The sequence below is a fragment of the Hippopotamus amphibius genome, chromosome 13 (genome assembly GCF_030028045.1).
Source record: "Hippopotamus amphibius kiboko isolate mHipAmp2 chromosome 13, mHipAmp2.hap2, whole genome shotgun sequence".
In the NCBI taxonomy this organism is placed as follows: Eukaryota; Metazoa; Chordata; class Mammalia; order Artiodactyla; family Hippopotamidae; genus Hippopotamus; species Hippopotamus amphibius.
In genome coordinates this window covers 37,517,632-37,537,994 of record NC_080198.1, presented here as the reverse complement: position 1 = coordinate 37,537,994, position 20,363 = coordinate 37,517,632, and the positions used below count along the sequence as shown (strand labels likewise).

General features: G+C 39.0%; 1 protein-coding gene across 3 annotated transcripts in view; it reads left to right on the top strand.

Annotated features, from left to right (window-relative positions):
- Positions 1 to 20,363, top strand: part of RBM6 (RNA binding motif protein 6) — a 106,230-nt gene that overhangs the window by 39,566 nt on the left and 46,301 nt on the right. For 2 of the 3 annotated variants that reach the window (XM_057704682.1, XM_057704681.1), the window contains one exon: positions 3,381 to 3,454. The exons of the other annotated variant lie outside the window; for it this stretch is intronic. In XM_057704682.1, coding sequence (XP_057560665.1) covers positions 3,381 to 3,454 — 74 coding nt within the window. The remainder of the gene's footprint in view (positions 1 to 3,380; positions 3,455 to 20,363) is intronic. 3 annotated transcript variants of the gene reach the window in all.

The following is a 20,363-nucleotide window of genomic DNA, read 5'->3' as shown; positions in this document are numbered from 1 at the left end:
AGTATGATATTGACAATGCATGGTTTTCATCTCATATGCCGACTTTTGTCTCTAACCTCTGAATTAGATGCAACTTCATTGTATTTAATTCCAGTCCTTTTTCCTATACACATTTTATATAATTGTTCTCATTTTAAGTTTTTAAAATATGCTATATTCAGTATACTATATCAAGTATCTTATCATATTGTAATTTTTATAACCATCATTTACAACAAGACTTTTAGGTTTTTGTCTTTTCAGAAGAGTTTTGATAGCCAGTATATTCAGTCCATGAGAGTGAATGCTTTCTAACTTCTACACTCGGGCCCACTCACAATGGTTCCGCCATAGATATTTTAGAATAAGAATAACTGTTGTGCTCAAATTTCAATATTTTTTAACTATAGACATAGTCTTATCTGTGCTCAGGCATGTGGGATCCTTTCTGTGATTGGGCTCCATGCAGTTTTGAAATCAGATTAATTTATGCAATGTAGTAGTTAATAGCAGTAACTTGAATCTGGACTGCCTGGGTTTGGAGCCCAGTATTGCTACTTACCATTGAGGGGATTTTGAGCAAATTATATGTTCTTTCTTTGAGTGCTTCCCCATGATGGGTAAAATGAGGTAATTAATATTTACCTTGTAAGATAGTCTTGTGAGGATTAACAGTATGTAAAATGTTCAGAATACAGCTTTGCACAAACAAGTGCTATGTTAATATTACTTGGTATCATCACCCATTTTGGCAATTTATGAAAATTAGTACAGCTGTGAGTCTTGGACACACAAAACGCTTTGGATCAAGGTTGGGTACTTTAAATTTTTTATTTATTTTTAAAGTTTTAGCTATTATAGTTAAACTTTTTTTCTTCTTTCTTTTCTTTTTTTTTTTTGGCTGTGCTGCAAGGCTTGCGGGTTCTTAGTGCCCTGACCAGGGGTCAAACCTGGACCCCAGCAGTGAGAGTGCTGAGTCCTAACCACTGGACCACCAGGAAATTCCCTAAACTTTAAATTTGTTTTTGTTCAATAGCTAAAGTTTCAGGCAGAAGAAGTTGAGTGTTGGGCTTGTGAATTTAATATTATATCTGAAGTACATTGTCAACATATAGTATCTCAGAATTGTATAGAGATGCTATTAGATGCTCATTATGTCTCCTCTAGACTGTATCTTTTCCTTTCCAGTGACATTAATATCAAAGTCTGTTTGTCCTTTAGCAAAGTATGGATGTTGTCATGAATCCTTTCTTTTTCTGTACGCAGATTTTGTGCACTCCTCTGAGTCACAATAGTTACTTCCTTAAGGATTTCCCTGATGGTTCAGTGGTTAAGACTCTGTGTTTCCAATGCAGGGCTCTGGTTCGAGGGAACTAAGATCCCACATGCCATGCAGCATGGCCAAAAAAAAAAAAAAGCAGAAAGGAAACTCAGGGCTTTGCCAATTTGGTGTTAGTTCCCTGTGTTTTCCATTTTGGCACCTATGGAAAGGGTTTGCTTTCCACACACCTGGACGCTCCTTTGGCAATGTTCTATAGAGGTAGTCAACACACTTTGAGAGTATATCTGCTTGTTCCATGGCTGCCCGTTTCTGATTGTGGACATGCATTTGAATGTTTACAGTAGATACTTGGTGATAAAAGGCACCTTAGTTGCTTCTGCTATTCTGCACTGTTTCCCAAGAACATTCAGAGCCCTTTCCAAAATGCAGAATGTTTTATGTATGAGATGTTCACTGAGTTTAATCAAGAAAATCCACTTGAAAAGAATTAGGTAACAAAACAGTTACTACTGTTAATAGGATATATACAAATGCATGCACTGTTTCTCTAAAGTAGTTTCATTTCTTTAAATAGTTACTAATCAGAGAAGACCAATTTTGTTGTGGTAGGTTTAAATAGAGATTTCAGGGGTTAGTTCTAATCTTTGCTGGTCAAAGCTGTGAAATCAGGTAGAAAGTCTCTGTCTAACATGGTTCTGAGATTTCTAGTAGCTTTCTTTTCTTCCTGGTCATTTCCTAAAATTCAAAGGAAGAATCCAATTATACCATTGTAACATTTCATAATGAACTTGGAGTATTTAATAAATCTAAAGTCACAGCTTTACTGCTGTCACAATAAAACGTTTCAGGCCATTCATTCCATGTGACAAGGAATCCAACCCATTTCACAAAGTTTGGTCTGTTTTTAAGTTATATTTTCTGTTGCCCTAGTTTATTTGGTTTTGTTTTTACTTTTTTTTTTTTTTTGGCCTTTATTACCTTGATTCAATGATATCAGTTTCCTATTATTATATATACTTGTGCTCAAAATTGACCTAGGTTTTGTGTGGTTTCTCTTTCTCTGAGTTTTATTTCTTATCTGAACAAATCACATCTTTTTCTTGCTGTTTCATCTGCACAGTGTCACTCCTGAAGATGAGCTTTTTTATCCTGTGAGGCAGTGGAGGAAGCATGAAAGCCCCTTGTGGAGCATTGCATTAACAAGTGTATTTTTGTAGTCCTGTGGTGGCAGTATCAAGGAAATTATAGGATGGGGTTAGTATTAGAGTTATCAGCTTGTAAATCCCATGACTTCCCATCTCATGGGTCATGAGAGTCGCAGATGACACTTGCTCAGGAAAAAGGTGAAGGGTGTTTTGTAGTCTGCTGGTATGTACAATTCTTGAACATGTGTTGATTGCTAACAACTGTCTCTCCCCCAGCCTACCCCAACCTTGTGCATAAGCACAGTTTTGGACCCAGCTATTTGTACTTATTTATGTTTTTACACCTTCTTCCTTTCATAAAGATTTTAGCTGGTTTATGACTTGAGTTGAAACAAGGAAAAAAAGAGGAGACCTGATATGGTCTGTCCCCTGCCAACCAGAAGCTTCCTGTGGTATCCAAACAGAATAGTTGCCTCAGTCTGTCAGCACTTATGTCTTTGAAGGTGGTTTCTGCTTGAAAAGTGGTGACTATTAGCATAGCTTTGTGATAATTGCTTCTCCTTCATCTCTCGGGATACATTTTTTTTTCCAGTTACTTTCCTTTTCTTTTTGACCTTGTTTTTTCCAGAAGACTCAGCCTGTGGTTAAAATGTTTCAGGTCCCCCTTTGAACTTTCTTTGGGATTACCCAATGCTGGGGCACCCTCACCAGATCATCAGTGCTAAAGAGGGCAAAGGATCTTCTTGGTTAATAGAAAAGGCCATTTTGGAATGACTCTCTAAGTCCAGAAACATCCAGACTTTCCTTCAGTACTTTTTTCTATTTGGGGTAGCAGCTTTGCCTAGTACAGGGGAGGGAGGGACTATGGGGAGGGCTTGTGTTTAAGGGGTTTCAGAAACAGGGGATTTAAGTGTGTCTTTTGTGTTTTCAAGGCACTAACACCACTCCCGTCTGTATTTAAATGCTGTCCCCAGGTTACGACTATGGCTATGTCTGCGTGGAGTTTTCACTCTTGGAAGATGCCATCGGATGCATGGAGGCCAACCAGGTTGCTTTATACTTCGGTCAAATGATGCTGGAAGGATATATTTTTTATGTATGGGGAGGGAGGGCTTCAGATGATTAAACTTTGGAAAGGTACCAGAAATCTGTATTTGGAGCATACCACATTCCATCCAGGAGAAACTTTAAAAGAGGCTGGGAAGGTTTCTCTAGAAGAGTTAATGGGCACAGAATGTATTTTAAAAACTAGCATTCAGTTGTAGTTGGACCATGTTCCAAAGACAGTAGATGGAAAAAAATGACAGGTCTGGAGTGCTTCCCTTTGGAATGTGACTGAGCTGGGATCCAGATGCAGAGAATGATCCCTGCCTGTCTGTGATCTCAAGGAACTTCCTGGCACAGGAATTCTAGGTCAGTACTTACACCCAGACCTAGGGTGAAGACCACTGATGGCAACTCCTGTGGCACTCAGGTCCTGCCTGCATGTGCTACTATTGCAAGAGGGCCATTGGGAAGAAGAGAGTCATCTATTGTTGGGGGCTTTTGCATTCATCATTGTTCTTTGCAAATTGGGGTTTTGAACTCAAGTTCTTAGCTGCATATAGTCAGAGCTGGTGAATCTGAATCTATACTTACCTTATGTTTGAAACACCTAGATGTATTTATCTTGCCACCTAGAACTGTCATCTGGGTCTTTAATTGAACCCTGCCTGGTAGTTTTGGGAGGAATTATGAAATAGATAGACTCCTTTTTGTCATTATGTTTCCTTGGGGAAACTTGTTTTCTTTGTGGTGTTTTAGTTCCTCCATCTGTAAAGTAGGAGAGAGAAGCTTAGTGATATAGTTTGATTTTTATATACCCACTGCCTGTGCTTAACATTGTGATTGCAATGTACCCAGAATCTTAAAAGAAGGCTCTGCCAGAGAATAGTAGTATTGCATGAGAACTCTTCCTCTTTCATAATCTAATGCCCTTTCATCAGCTTTGTTCTCAGCATGGCTCATGACACTTTTTCACCCTTCTTTGACCATGTTCTCCCTTTATGGCAGTGGAGATGACATGCTCCAAATCCTTTGGGATCAGGAAGTAACTAGAGGAAACTTGATGCATCCATTCCTATTATTAATAGTATAAGTACTGCTAGGTCCTCAGAAAATGGCTGGATTAGGATCATATACCCTTGACAGAGTTCCTGTTGCCTGATTTGTTCAGTGTCCATCATTGAGTCAGTCATTTAAAAGGTACTAATTCTGTGTCAGAAAATGCTACCTGCCGATATTTGAAGAGAAGAATAAAAGTCCTGGTCTGTACGCTTATGGTTGATTCTATTCTAACAATCTGTCCTAATTTGAGAATGCTCATTTAATTCATAAGCATCTTGTTTTTATCGCAGAGTAATCTTTAAATCCTTTGCCACTGTACTAAAGAATACTGTGAGTGGTAGAAACATAAATGGGGAGTCATGGCAGATGCCGCTTCTTTTGTACCATTCTCCCAACTGTGTGTTTCTCCTAGAGGGGCGTTGCTTTTTATCAGAGCTACTTAATCTTCGAAATAACAATGTTGTGTCTTAGCTGCCTCTTCCCTCTATCCCCTGCCAAAATCCTGTCTAAAGTAACCAGCCTCCTAAAGAGTAATGTCAGCTAGAACTAGGGCAGTCTTCTTTAAAAATAAGGATTATCCCTATGCTGGATTTCTGTTCGAGCCACATCTGGAAAGATGTTCATTTACACAAGCAGTGTCAGGAGGGTCTGACTTATAGACATCTCTCCCCCGACCCTTCCCACCCATTCTTTGAATGCTCTTAGGACTCCCAGATCCCTCATGAATGACCCTTGCCCAGTGAATGGGACATTATCACAAAGCAAGAGCAAGGCCAGAATTTCTCTAGATGTGAAATGGAATGTTTTGACAGGTTACCATCCTCATGCATAGGGTACCATATATCACTGTGCGGGAGAACAAGAGAGAGCCTCTGTCTTCTAGGACCATATAATCTCAGACTAAGAAAGGTGACAGAGATTATGTGGTGCTCATGGAGTCCATAGAGTGTTCTCTCAGATAAACTCCAAATTTCTGTCTGATAACATTTTTAATATTTACTACTTGAGTTATTTCTTAATAAGACATCACAATATTCTTATTCAGTCAACCTCATTTCCTAGATTTTTATTCTTCCCCTAGTCATGGGTCAGAGGTCACGCTGCTAGTGCTGCCATGCAATAGAATCCTCTCGCTGAACTGCATAGACTTCATGATCCGGTCAGTATTCTTTTAGTAACCTTTATCACAACTCAGATGTGTACGGATCATCCTGATGAGAAAAATTTTGAGACTGGGATATTCAAGGGAATTTTTGTGATTAGGTAGTATAGCATAGAAAAGAGGAATGTAGTTTCTGTAGTCAGATGTTACTTCCTAACTGGGTTGTCTCAGCAAATTTTTTAACCTCCCTTGGCCTCAGTTCCCTCTGTTACCAGTGCCCCATGGGACTCTGGAGTGGATTAAATGAGATCATGCGTTCACGAGTGCTTGCTGTATACCAGGCACTTTTCTGAATGCTGGAGGTGCTGCAGCAAATAAGACAGATTGTATAACTTTTGTTTCAGTGATAGAAATGAGAGCATAAGCAAGTAGACAAATTTAAAATAATATAATATATGATAGTGCTAAGTACTGTAAAGATAATGAAGCAGGGTATTGAGAGAATGCATAGGAGGGCAGTTTTAGATGAGGTGATTAGGGAAACTTCTTGAGGAATAACATAGAATTTGAGTAGTGACTTTTGGTGAATAATGTATACAGAACACTTAGCATAGCATCTGATATCTAGTAAGCATTTGAAATTAGATGGTCATCTCCTCCTCTTCCTCTTCTTCATGTCTAATAATTTCCAATCATAATTCTGGGGGAAAAATTTATATCTGGATATTCTTTAAGGAAATGGATGTGGATCAAGCTCCCAATAACAAACACAGCAGTTCAAAATCTTATGAAAGGCATGAGAATTTGAGGGAAGAAGTCCTTACTCCTTAGAGTAAGGTGCAAGTATTTTTGGAAGATGTTTATTCATCCATTCTCTTTCCCTCCAAGTTTTACTTATTGATCAGTATGAATTCTGAGTCACCATCTGTGGGGCACTTTTGAGTAGTCTGTATATGTGCTTCTAGGGAGCTTTCTATAAGATGCTTTGGGTTGAGTTTTTTTTATAACTCTTCGCTATCGTGACTCTTGATGTGACTTTTAATTTATTTATCATTGACTGATATTTATAGGTCTAGGGGAAGGAGTTAAAGGAGCCTTCTGCCAACTTGCTTTGTCAGATGTTGTGGGGTATGTGTGTATGATGAGGTTGTTCAGGATGATAACTAAGGATGTTCTGCAGCATTACTGAGCATGGTGGCCAAGGGTACTCATCAGGGCATCACTTAGCCAACAGCTGTCTGTCCGGGAAAGTGATTTCCTACATAGGTCTTTTAGCTCATACCTTTACCATCTCTGTCTAGGAGAAGTGGAAAGCCAGAAAACACTGTGAAATGTAGAGCCTTTTATTCTATCCCCTCCTGGGAAAGGTTTTTCTAGCAGTGTCACATACCCTTGGCTTTCTTTATTTTCCAAGTCCCTGGGGATTGAGGGTGACTATTGTCCCCTTTCACTGTGTGTACCATTGCACTGGGACTTGGGGAGGGCAGTAAGAAGCATCGTGTTAGAATATCTGTCTCCGTGGTTGCCCAGTTATACTAGCTCTCTCAAATTGTTGTCATTTGGTCTGTAGCATTTTATTTCCTCAAATTTGCAGGTATGATGTTTGTTGCCTATTTCTGTTTGACCAAATATTCACTAAAATGCCCCTATAAGAGGGCTCTGGGAGAAGAATTCATTTTTCTGGAGTTTTACTCAACTTTGTTAGCCTCAGTGGCCTTCTTTAACCAAAGATGACTTGGCTACATGACAGATTCAGCCTAACTTTATAAAGCGCAAGGGAAAAGGATGCTCTTATCACCTAACATGAAAATTCCTTTGGACACTGGCTTTTTCTATATGTGGGATACATGAAGTTTTATGAAATAGTGTTTTTTGTGTCAACAAACTTGAGAGTTTGAGTTTTCGAAGATACAAGGATGTCCAGGGTATTTCTGAAGGTATGTGAAGGAAGCCAAATCTTAAATGCAGTCTGTCCTTCTGATTAGAATGAGTTGAATAGGGAAAGCTTATGTTTTGGGGGATGGGAAGACTGTGTTGAGGCCATGATGGAAAAAATGAGCTAAGACCCAGTTTGTTGGAATCTTATTTAAGTTGTTGGTAGTATTGTGTGAAACATTTCAGTACTTAAATTACATGCTTTTCAAGTAACAAAAAAACAATAATCTTTATAAATTCCTGCAAGGTTGTGGTGTTGCCTAAACCCTTACCCTAAAACTACTTCACTGAAGAGAATGTGGCATCCTGGCCAGAGCTCAGCTGTATAACTTGTGGCCTGAGTCATGCCATTCTTTCTGGAAATTTCAATTTCAGTACCCTCTCCTGATTGCCCTCAGTAGAGGTATTGGTGGGAAACAGAAAGGAAAATGCATTCTAAAAGGTGTGTAAATCAACAATTATTGAAGATTCTCACTCGCCCGAGAGTTGGGGTATTCAGGAGAATTAAAAATGATTTTAAGGATTGATAATCTGATTCTGCAGTTTGGTTACCTCTCCAGTGGTTGAGTCTTGGCTGGGCACCAGGCAATATATCGTAATAGTTAAATACATGGACTCTGATCTCCATCCAACTAGCTCAGTCAGTAAATACATGGTCTCTGGTGGCAGACTGCTTGGGTTGCTTCCCAGCTCTGTCACCATCTACTGTGTAACTTGGGCAAGTGGCCTAATATAACATCTTTGTGTCTCAGTGTCCTCTCATACTTCTAGGGATTAGGTAAGTTAATGCGTGTGAGGTGATTAGAACTGGGCCTGGCACGCATTGAATATTGAGTGTGTATTTGTTATTAACACCGCAACTTCTCATCTGACTGGAACAAGAAGGTCCTGAGTTACAGCAGCTCCAGCCTTGGTTTCGTGGAGTATATAGTTAAGAAAGGATTTGGTGGCAGTGCCCAGGGGATTATTTTTACATCAACAATACTTCTTATTATTTTTTAATAAATAAATAAATTTGTTTATTTATTTGGCTGTGTTGGGTCTTTGTTGCTGCATGCTGGCTTTCTCTACTTGTGGCAAGTGGCGGTGGGGGGGCGCTAGTCTTCACTGCGGTGCTCGGGCTTCTCATTGTGGTGGTTTCTCTTATTGAGGAGCACAGGCTCTAGGCGAGCCGACTTCAGTAGCTGCAGCATGGGGGCTCAGTAGTTGTGGCTCGCAGGCTCTAGAGCACAGGCTCAGTAGTTGTGGTGCACAGGCTTAGTTGCTCTGTGGCATGTGGGATCTTCCTGGACCAGGGATTGAACCTGTGTCCCCTGCACTGGCAGGTGGATTTTTTTTTTTTTTTTTGGGGGGGGGGTACACCAGGTTCAATCATCTGTTTTTATACACATATCCCCGTATTCCCTCCCTTCTTTGACTCCCCCCCCTCGAGTCCCCGCCACCCTCCCTGCCCCAGTCCTCTAAGGCATCTTCCATCCTCGAGTTGGACTCCCTTTGTTATACAACAACTTCCCACTGACTATTTTACAGTTGGTAGTATATATATGTCTGTGCTACTCTCTCGCTTCATCTCAGCTTCCCCTTCACCCCCCGCCCCCTCCCATACCTCGAGTTCTCCAGTCCATTCTCTGTATCTGCATCCTTATTCTTGTCACTGAGTTCATCAGTACCATTTTTAGATTCCGTATATGTGAGTTAGCATACAATATTTGTCCTTCTCTTTCTGACTTACTTCACTATGTATGACAGATTGTAGTTCTATCCACCTCATTACATATAGCTCCATCTCATCCCTTTTTACAGCTGAGTAATATTCCATTGTATATATATGCCACATCTTCTGTATCCATTCATTTGTTGATGGGCATTTAGGTTGCTTCCATGTCCTGGCTATTGTATATAGTGCTGCAATAAACATTATGGTACATGTTTCTTTTGGGATTATGGTTTTCTTTGGATATATGCCCAGAAGTGGGATTACTGGATCATATGGTAGTTCTATTTGTAGTTTTTTAAGGAACCTCCAAATTGTTTTCCATAGTGGCTGTACCAACTTACATTCCCACCAACAGTGCAGGAGAGTTCCCTTTTCTCCACACCCTCTCCAACATTTGTGGTTTCCAGACTTTGTGATGATGGCCATTCTGATTGGTGTGAGGTGATACCTCATTGTGGCTTTGACTTGCATTTCTCTGATGATGAGTGATGTTGAGCATCTTTTCATGTGTTTGTTGGCCATCTGTATGTCTTCTTTGGAGAGATGTCTATTTAGGTCTTCTGCCCATTTGTGGATTGGGTTATTTGCTTTTTTGGTGTTAAGCTTCATGAGCTGCTTGTATATTTTGGAGGTTAATCCTTTGTCCGTTGTTTCGTAGGCAATTATTTTTTCCCATTCTGAGGGTTGCCTTTTAGTCTTGTTTATGGTTTCTTTTGCTGTGCAAAAGCTTTTAAGTTTCATGAGGTCCCATTCGTTTATTCTTGATTTTATTTCCCTGATTCTAGGAGGTGGGTCAAAAAGGATGTTGCTTTGATGTATGTCATAGAGTGTTCTGCCTATGTTTTCCTTGAGGAGTTTTATAGTGTCTGGCCTTACATGTAGGTCTTTAATCCATTTGGAGTTTATTTTTGTGTATGGTGTTAGGAAGTGTTCTAATTTCATTCTTTTACATGTTGCTGTCCAATTTTCCCAGCACCACTTATTGAAGAGGCTGTCTTTTTTCCATTGTATACTTGTGCCTCCTTTGTCAAAGATAAGGTGCCCATATGTGTTTGGGCTTACTTCTGAGTTCTCTATTCTATTCCATTGATCGTCCTTTCTATTTTTGTGCCAGTACCATACTGTCTTGATCACTATGGCCTTGTAGTATAGTTTGAAGTCAGGAAGCCTGATTCCACCAACTCCATTTTTCCTTCTCAAGATTGCTTTTGCTATTCGGGGTCTTTTGCGTTTCCATACAAATCGTAAGATTTCTTGCTCTAGTTCTGTGAAAAATGCCATTGGTAATTTGATCGGGATTGCATTGAATCTGTAAATTGCTTTGGGTAGTACAGACATTTTCACTATGTTGATTCTTCCAATCCAGGAACATTGTATGTCCCTCCATCTGTTTGTGTCGTCTTTGATTTCTTTCATCAATGTCTTAAAGTTTTCTGCATACAGATCTTTTGCCTCCTTAGGCAGGTTTATTCCTAGGTATTTGATTCTTTTGGTTGCAATGGTGAATGGGAGAGTTTCCTTAATTTCTCTTTCTGCTCTTCCGTTGTTAGTGTATAGGAATGCAAGAGATTTCTGTGCATTAATTTTGTATCCTGCTACTTTACTAAACTCATCAATTAGTGCTAGCAGTTTTCTGGTAGAGTCTTTAGGGTTTTCTATATATAATATCATGTCATCTGCAAAGAGTGACAATTTTACTTCTTCTTTTCCAATTTGGATTCCTTTGATTTCTTTTTCTTCTCTGATTGCTGTGGCTAAAACTTCCAAAACTATGTTGAATAATAGTGGTGAGAGTGGACACCCTTGTCTTGTTCCTGTTCTTAGAGGGAATTCTTCCAGTTTTTCCCCATTGAGAACGATGTTGGCTTTTGGTTTTTCATATATGGCTCTTATTATGTTGAGGTAATTTCCTTCTATGCCCATTTTCTGGAGAGCTTTTATCATAAATGGATGTTGAACTTTGTCAAAAGCTTTTTCTGCATCTATTGAAATGATCCTATGGTTTTTATCCTTCAATTTGTTGATATGATGTATCACATTGATTGATTTGCATATATTGAAGAATCCTTGCATGGCAGGTGGATTTTTAATCACTGTGCCACCAGGGAAGTCCCAACAATACTTCTTATTCTAGCCTGTTGACTGAGACTGGTTATCAGGGGACTGCTTCCAGGTCTCTGTAGGAGTTTCTACTGCCTCAGTGTTCAAATCTTAAATTCTCTGGAGAGAGGGCAATAGACATACCACGTGTGGGCCATGGAGTGTGGTTAGACCACACTGGGAATTTAGCCTGTGACTTTTAAACCCTAAACTCTGATAACTAGCCCCTGGCTTTGCCTATCTCAGACTTTCTCCAATAATTGTAAAAGGTACTCTAAACTGGATTCAGTTTGTTTTTCTTGAATTTGAAAAGTAAGGGAGGGGACATGGGGATATATGTATAAATACAGCTCATTCACTTTGGTGTACCTCAAAAATTGGCACAACAGTGTAAAGCAATTATATTCCAATAAAGCGCTTTAAAAAAAAGAGAGAGAGATACCATGCTAGCATTAATTAACGGAAAGCTATATTTCAGAATAAAGAGTATTAACCAGGAAAAAAAAAGAAAGTAAACATTTATCATTTGGCACTTTTAAGGGGAATTTCCAATGTGTCTCCTGTGATGAGGTTTATAATTATTTTTGTTACACATATTTCATTGTTCATTTCTGTGGATTAAAGTAATTTAGTTCCTAATTTGTTCTAAATTGGACATGTGCCTGTATGTTTTAACCTTGTGCTTTGATGTTGTCATATTTCTTTCAGTTTGTATGTTTAGTTAACGTTTGAATTTTTAGAAAAATGAGATTGTGCAAAGCGCTAATTTTGGAACTTGATTACAGACAGTTATTGAAAAAAACGAGCAGAATACATATAATTCTAATTAGCTCAGGGGTTATACCATGGCACAGTTCCCTTTGTGGTCTTGGTTATAACTTTGGATTATGACTTTGTATACCTCCACATAGTATAATGTTTGGAGCACAGACAGGTTTAAGATTCCAGCTTCATCACTTCCTAGCTCTTTTGTAACTTCTGAAGCTCAGTTTCCTCGTCTATAAAATGAAGGAATAATCATAGTACCTACCTCAGAGCAATTGTGAGGTGAAAGTATGTAACATATGTGAAGTGCTTGGTATGGCAGCTAGCATGTGGTACATACTCAGTAGTACAGGGTGATTGTATAACACTGGGCTCTGCTTGGTTGCCTTCCTATTTCTTGGCTGCTCATCCACCTCTTGGGGCTCAGAGATGCCTCAAAAGTGGTGGCACTGCTTTAGGTGGCAGCTAGATCTTCGACAGCCAGTTCACGTGGTGCTGTTGCCCAGTGTCTTTCCCATGCAATTGGGGTGTCTGGACTGAAAGTCAAAGAGGCTGGGTAGCACTTGTCCTGATAGTGTCTGAGGGATGAATGCACAGGTATCCAGGCATGTGAGGGCAGAGGACCATGGCCATTTCAGCACTTCTGCAGTAGAGAGCCTTGTTTCTGAATCTAGTATTGCTGGTAGTTCTGTCACAGAATTCACTTAGGGCACAGGTAGCATTGGATGTTTATTAGGTGTCTTCTCCATTCAGATTGAACTTGGAGGTTATCGTGCATCTTTGTATCTCGTTCTCAACAGGGCTAAGTGTTCGGGTGTTGTCTTTCCACCCTCTGGCTCATTTGTATGTGAGCTAGATACATAAATACGTGTCTATGTAATATGTATTATGCATAATATATACATATTTCTTGTTAAGGGTATTGATGGTATGACTGATAATCATGGATAAACTTATCTAGATTAATAATTATCTTTAATCTCTCATGGTGAGACTAGTAATGCTGATGTATACTAATGATGCATATTTTACCAAAATCTGTGACAAAGTGAAATTTGTATTTAATCTGTATGAACACTGTTTCCAAAGGAAAATATAAAGAGAAAAAGAAGTCCATCACAGTAAGTAGATAATTGGTTACCAGGCACTTAAAGAGAGGAAGAAAGCAAGAGGGAATAGTGAGTGAGTGCTAATGGGTAATAGGGCCTATTTTTGAGGTGGTAAAAATGTTCTAGCATTAGAAGGTGCTGATGGTTGACCAACATTGTAAATGTATTAAAACCCACTGGATTGTACAAAGTACTATAAAAGGGTAAGTTTTATGGTATGTGAACTACATCTCAAGTTTGAAAAAAAGGTCTTTAAACTTAGCATGGAAATTATTTCAGGGTCCCAGCCTGATGAGAATGAATCCAGGTCTAAGATAAGATACAGATTCACTTACAAAAAAAAAGAAAAGGTGGTCTGTCAGTTTGTCTGGAAGCTAGAGATTTAAAACTTTGATCTTAAAATGTGTGAAGAATTTCTTTAATAGTATCTACATACCACAGAAAAACATTTAAGGACTTCCATGGTGGCTCAGTGGCTAAGAATCTGCCTGCCAATGCAGTGGACACAGGTTCAATCTCTGGGCTGGGAAGATCCCACATGCCACAGAGCAACTAAGCCCGTGTGCCACAGCTATTGAAGCCTGGGTGCTTAGAGCCTTTGCTACGCAACAAAAGAAACCACTGCAGTGAGAAGCCCGTGGGCAGCAACGAAGACCCAATGCAGCCTAAAAATAAATAAATAAATTTATTGGTTGGGGGGAGAAAAACAATTAAGCTAGAAGTCTGAAAGGTGATGAATGTAATTGGTAACAAGCCACACTTGAAGTGGCCACGTGGCTTGTGCACAGTAGTTGCTCAGTACAGTGGGCTTTCTGTTTCAGTAGATACACAGAAATAAAGGAAAGGAGAAATCCCTGGCCATCCAGTGGTTAGGACTCAGCAATTTCACTGCCGAGGGCCTGGGTTCTGTCCCTGGTTGGGGAACTAAGATCCCATAAGCCTTGCAGCACAGCCCCTTGCCAAAAAAAAAAAAGAAAGAGGAAAGAAAGAAAGGAAAGGACTATTTTGAAGTAGATTTAAAAGGAAGATGCCGTCTGGGAAATCCTTGGGCTTTCTTTTATAAGAAGTGCTGTTCTTGTAACTGGATTCTTTATAGGTACCAACATGGATCTTTCCTGGTTTCCTGGAATTGTTAAAAATCTCAAAGCTCAAAACTGAGGTGTGGGGGTGCAGAAAACCAGATCACTGCTGAGGGAGGTTCCCTCCCTGTATATCTTTCTCAGAGCCTTATATTTGGCAGTATTGACACTGTGGCTGTCATCTTTGACTTCTATTACCAGAGGGGTACAGGGGTTCTTTTTTTTTTTTTTAAGAAAAAAGTTACTGTAATAATTTAAGTATCATAAAATTCACCCATTTTAAGTGCATAATTCAATGATCTTTAGTAAATTTACCAAGTTGCACAACCATAATCATTAAGATTCCTATTCAGGGATACATTTAAATTAAAAATAAAATGGTTTCAGACTTAAAAGTTGCAAAAATGGTACAAAGACTTTCCGTCTGCTTTGCACCCAGATTCCCCAAATGTTAACATTTTACCACATTTGAATGCAGAGATTTTTGAGTGATTCCTTCTCTTGAGGAGGCATCATTTAACTTGTCTTCCCACCATAACCCCTCCCTTGGTGATCGGAGGTACTCTTTGTTTGGGGAAAGCATGTAAATTTCTGGTAGGTTGAGTGGATGCTTTGGAAGGTGATGAGGGCTTAAGCTGTGTTCTCAGTGCTCCCGAGAGGGTCGCCTGCTAGGCAGGGCTGAAGTTGGGGGTTAGGGTAGGAGGATGGGAAATAGGGCCAGATTCAGATCTCCCACTCCTGCACGCTGTAAGGTTTTTGTAGGGCTTAAAAAACACCCAACAAATGTTTTCCGCCATGAGAGAGCTTCCTCCTGGTCCTAACAGAATGGGAGTGGTGGGTGGGGTTAGGAGTATAGCGATAGAGTGCAGACATGGCTCCTGCCCACCCTCCAGACTACCAGTCACAAGCCTAGACTATGCCCTTGGGGTAGGAGCTTCAGAATGAGATCTGTTTGATATATTGACCAGAATAAGTTCTTTAAAGAACGAAGGGTGATCTTTTTTTCCTTCTTTCTTTTCTTTCTTTTCTTTTCTTTCTTTTTTTCTTTCTTTCTTTTTCTTTTTCTTCCTTACTTCCTTCCTTTCCTTCTTCCTTTCCTTCTTTCTTTCTTTCTTTCTTCCTTTCCTTCTTTCTTTCTTTTTCTTTCTTTCTTTCTTTCTTTCTTTCTTTCTTTCTTTCTTTCTTTCTTTCTTTCTTTCTCTCTCTCTCTCTCTCTCTCTCTCTCTCTCTCTCTCTCTCTTTCCTTCCTTCCTTCCTTCCTTCTCTTCTCTTCTCTTCTCTTCTCTTCTCTTCTCTTCTCTTCTCTTCTCTTCTCTTCTCTTCTTTTTGTTTTCTTTCTCGCTGCATGCCTTGTGAGATCTTAGTTCCCTGACCAGGGATTGAACTTGCTCCTTGCAGTGAAAACTCTGAATCCTAACCACTAGGCCACCAGGGAACTCTCCAGAGGTGATTTTTAGAATCAGTCTGAGAAATGACTGAGATATTCTGTCATCCAGCAGACACACTCGTTGAATTTAGGGCTTGAGGGGCAGCAGATCACACACATTTGGCAGAAAAACCAAATGTGTTGAGAATTCCCTAAATATGTTGTATTTCATATGCCAGTTTTCCAGGGAATATTTAAAATATGGGTTTTGATTTTCATAGTCCTTCGTTATAGTGTATCAAATATTGGAAGCCAAATAGAATATCTTTTTATTTGGCTTTATTTTGGAAGCAGGTTTCACAGAGCCTTATAACTGGAGGCAGCGTGTTGAACTAGTTATAGACTCAACTCAGAGTAAAAGATGCATATATTTTATCTTAATATAATAGCATTTTACTGTAAATGGGACATACCCTGCTGTGCAAAACTGGTCGGTCTGTCTAGAATCATGCTGGATATATCAGAAGCAACTCATTTTAACTGTTAATGTTGAATGCTGAGCACTTCTATGGGTAAAACCTTGGACTAGGTGGTATACATTTATTAATGAATGAAATGGACATGTCTCCTCATGGTCTTGTGGGATGAGGCTGTTTAAAAAATTTTAGTTTTTAAAACTTTTCATTTTGGAATAATCTCAAACTTCAAAGGGGGTACAAAAATAGTAGACAGAATACCAGTACTCTTCACTCCAACATTTCATAGTATACTCATCAAAATCATAGTTAACATAGATACAGTGTTATCTAATAGAAAACTTTTCAGATTTTGCTGGTTGTCCCCTAATGTTGTTTTCCTGGTTTAGTATGCAATCCCGGATCACATGTTGTATCGAGTTGTGATATCTCCTTTTATTCTCTGTGACAGCTGCTCAATCTTTCGTTGTCTTTCATGGCCTTGACACTTCAGAAAAGTACTGACAGTTGTTTTTTAGGACATTTCTCAGTTTGGATTTGTCTGTTTCCTTGCGATTAAATTCACATAATGCATTTTTGGCAAGAATACCCCAGGAGTGATGTGTGTCTTTCCCTTTACACCATTAGGTGGCACACACATGATTTTGTTCTATTACTAGTGATATTAACTTAGACCACTTGGTTAAGGTGGTGCTTGTCAGCTTTTACCACTGTAAAGTTACTATTTTAGGTATAATTAACTTACTAATTAATTATAATAAGTATTTGTGGGGACATACTTTGAGATTATATAAATATCCTATTTCTCAGCATGCCTTTTTCACTTAATAATTTTAGCATCCATTGATAGTTCTTGCATGTAAAGTTACTACTGTGGGTTTTGTCTAAGGGTAATTTTCTGTTTCCATCATTTCTTACACATTTGTTAGAATTCTACTGTAAGGATGAACCATCCTATCTCCCTTATTTTATTTATTAGTTAAGAGAAGTAAAAAATATGATATGGTGTATACACACATATGCATTTTTATATTTATCTGTGTATGTATATTAAAAACCATGATTTCATGATGTTATAATTCTAATTCCAATCCAATATCACAGAGTTCATTCTAGCTTTACCTCATCCCTTATTTGTAATTCCTTTGGCTAACAGTGAAAATCCTGGCTCTCATTATCCACAATGTGTTTACTTACTTGCTCAATCCTAGAGTATACATAAAGCAGTTTCAGAATTGTTAATTCATACCCCTGTGAAAAACTAGAATCCAGTATTTGGTTACAGTTCTTTTTGTTTTTAGCCTGAGAGTATATAATCAAAATACTGTTTTCCAAAGTTAGTTAGGGTAGTTCTTCACTACCTCACCCACTCTTCGATGTGGTTGTTATTCATTTTACTGTAGAAAAAGTAGAAAACACAGGTTAAAAAAAAGAGTTAACATTTCTAATAATCTCTGTATTGCTTTCTTAAAAAAAATAATGAACTTTTCCCTTTTAAATAGATTTTTTAAAAAATTTTATTTATTTATTTATTGGCTGCATTGGGTCTTCATTGCTGCACATGGGCTTTCTCTAGTTAATGTGAGCGGGGGCTACTCTTCATTGTGGTGCGTGGGCTCCTCATTGTAGTGGCTTCTCTTGTTGTGGAGCACGGGCTCTAGGCGCATGGGGTTCAATAGTTGTGGCTCACAGGCTCTAGAACGCAGGCTCATTAGTTGTGGTACACGGGCTTAGTTGCTCCATGACATGTGGAATCTTCCCAGAGCAGGGCTCGAACCCATGTCCTCTGCATTGGCAGGCAGATTCATAAGCACTGTGCCACCTAGGAAGTCCTAAATAGATTTTTTTTTTTTAATTTATTTATGGCTGCATTGGGTCTTTGTTGCTGTGTGCAGGCATTCTCTAGTTGTGGCAAGTGGGGGCAACTCTCCGTTGCAGTGTGCGGGCTTCTCAGTGCGGTGGCTTCTCTTGTGGAGTACGTTCTCTAGGCACGCAGGCTTCAGTAGTTGTGGCACGTGGGCTCAGTAGTTGTGGATCATGGGCTCTAGAGCACAGGCTCAGTAGTTGTGGCACACGGGTGTAGCTGCTCTGCAGCTTGTGTGATCTTCCTGGACCAGGAATTAAATCTGTGTCCTCTGCATTGGCAGGTGGATTCCTAATCACTGAGCCATCAGGGAAGTCCCTAGATTTTGTTTTTTAGAGCAGCTTTAGGTTCACAAAAATATTGAGCACCCCACCTCCAACACCACCCACAGCCTCCCTCACCATCCATTGTGATACATTTATTACAGTCAGTGAAACAACACTGATACATCATTATCAACTGAGAGTCCATAGTTTACATGTGGGTTCACTCTCGGTGTTGTACATTTGTGATTTTGGACAAATTTATAATGACATGTATTAGCCATTATAGCATCATACAGAGTTGTTTCATTGCCCTAAAACCACTCTGTTTTCTACCTGTTCATCCTTTCCTCAGTGGTTGTTAGGTTGCAAACCCCTAGCAACCATTGATCTTTTTACTGTCTCCATAGTTTTTTCCAGAATGTCATGTAGTTGGAATCATACAGCATGCAGCTTTTTGCAGATTGGCTTCTTTCACATAGTAGTATGCACTTACTAGTAATTGACTTCTTTCACTTAGTAGTGTGGATTTAAGATTCCTCCATGTCTTTTCCTGGTTTGATAGCTCCTTTTTTTTTTAAAGCTCTGAATAATACTTTATTATCTGAATGTACCACAGTTTATTTATTCACCTACTGAAGGGCAACTTAGTTGCTTTTTGTTTTGGCAGTTATGAATAAAGCTGCTATAAAATACATCCATGTGTATGTAGGTTTTTGTATGGGCATAAGTTTTCAACTTATTTGGGTAATACTAAGGAGTGCAATTCTTGGATCTCGTGGTATGAATATGTTTAGTTTTTAAGAAACTGCCACACTGTCTTCCAGGGTGGCTGTACCATTTTGCATTCCCACCAGCAATGAAGGAGATTTCCTGTTGCTCCACGTCCTTGTCAGCATTTGCTGTTGTCAGTATTCAGGATTTTGGCCATTCTAATAGCTATGTAGTGGTATGTCATTTTAATTTGTACTTCCCTGATGACATAGGATGTGAACATCTTTTCATAAGCTTATTTGCCAGCTCTAGGATTCTCTCCCACCCCACTCTACCCCCATTGTTCTTTAGTGAGTAGAGGAGGTTCCTATCTGAGAGTTTTTATCATGAATGGCTGTTGGATTTTGTAAATGCTTTTTCTGCATCTATTGATATGACCTTGTAATTCTTTTTTTTAGCCTGTTGATGTGATGGATTATATTGATTGATTTTTCAAAGTTGAACCAACCTTGCATTACATACCTGAAATAAATCACAGTTGGTTATGACATATAATTCTTTTTATACATGGTTGGATTTGTTTTGCTAATATTTTGTTGAGGGTTTTTACATCTACGTTCATGAGAGAGATTAGTCCTTTTCTTGTCATATCTTTGTCTATTAGGGTGATGTCTGCCTCATAGAATGAGTTAGGAAATGTTTCCTCTACTTCTGTCTTCTGGAAGAGACTGTAGAAAATTAGTATAATTTCCTTAAATGTTTGGTAGCCTTCATCAGTGAACTCATCAGGGCCTGGTGCTTTCCGTTTTAGAAGATTATTATTGATCCAATTTCCTTAATAGCTATAGGCCTGTCCAGATTTTTTTCTTCTTGTGTGAGTTTTTTTTTTTTTAAACTCTTTATTGGAATATATTTGCTTTACACTCTTGTACCCGTCTCTGAGGTACACCAAAGTGAATCAGCTGCATCTACACACATATCCCCATATCCCATCCCTCCCGCGACTCCCCCCCACCCTCCCCGTCCTGGCCCTCCAAGGCATCTCCCATGAAGTTGTTCTCCTTGTGTGAGTTTTGACAGATTGTGTTTTTCTAAAAATTGGTCCTTTTCATCAAGGTTATCAAATTTGTGGGCATGGAATTGTTCGTAATGTTCTTTTGTTATCCTTTTAATGTCCGTGAAATCAATACTGATGGCTCCTATTTCATTTTTGATGTTAGTAATCTATATCTCTTTTTTTTTTTAGCCTGGTTATATGTTTATCCATTTTATTGATATTTTTAAGAACCCAGCTTATAGTTTCATTGATATTTCTTCATGAATTTTCTGTTTTCAATATCATTGATTTCTGCACTAATTTT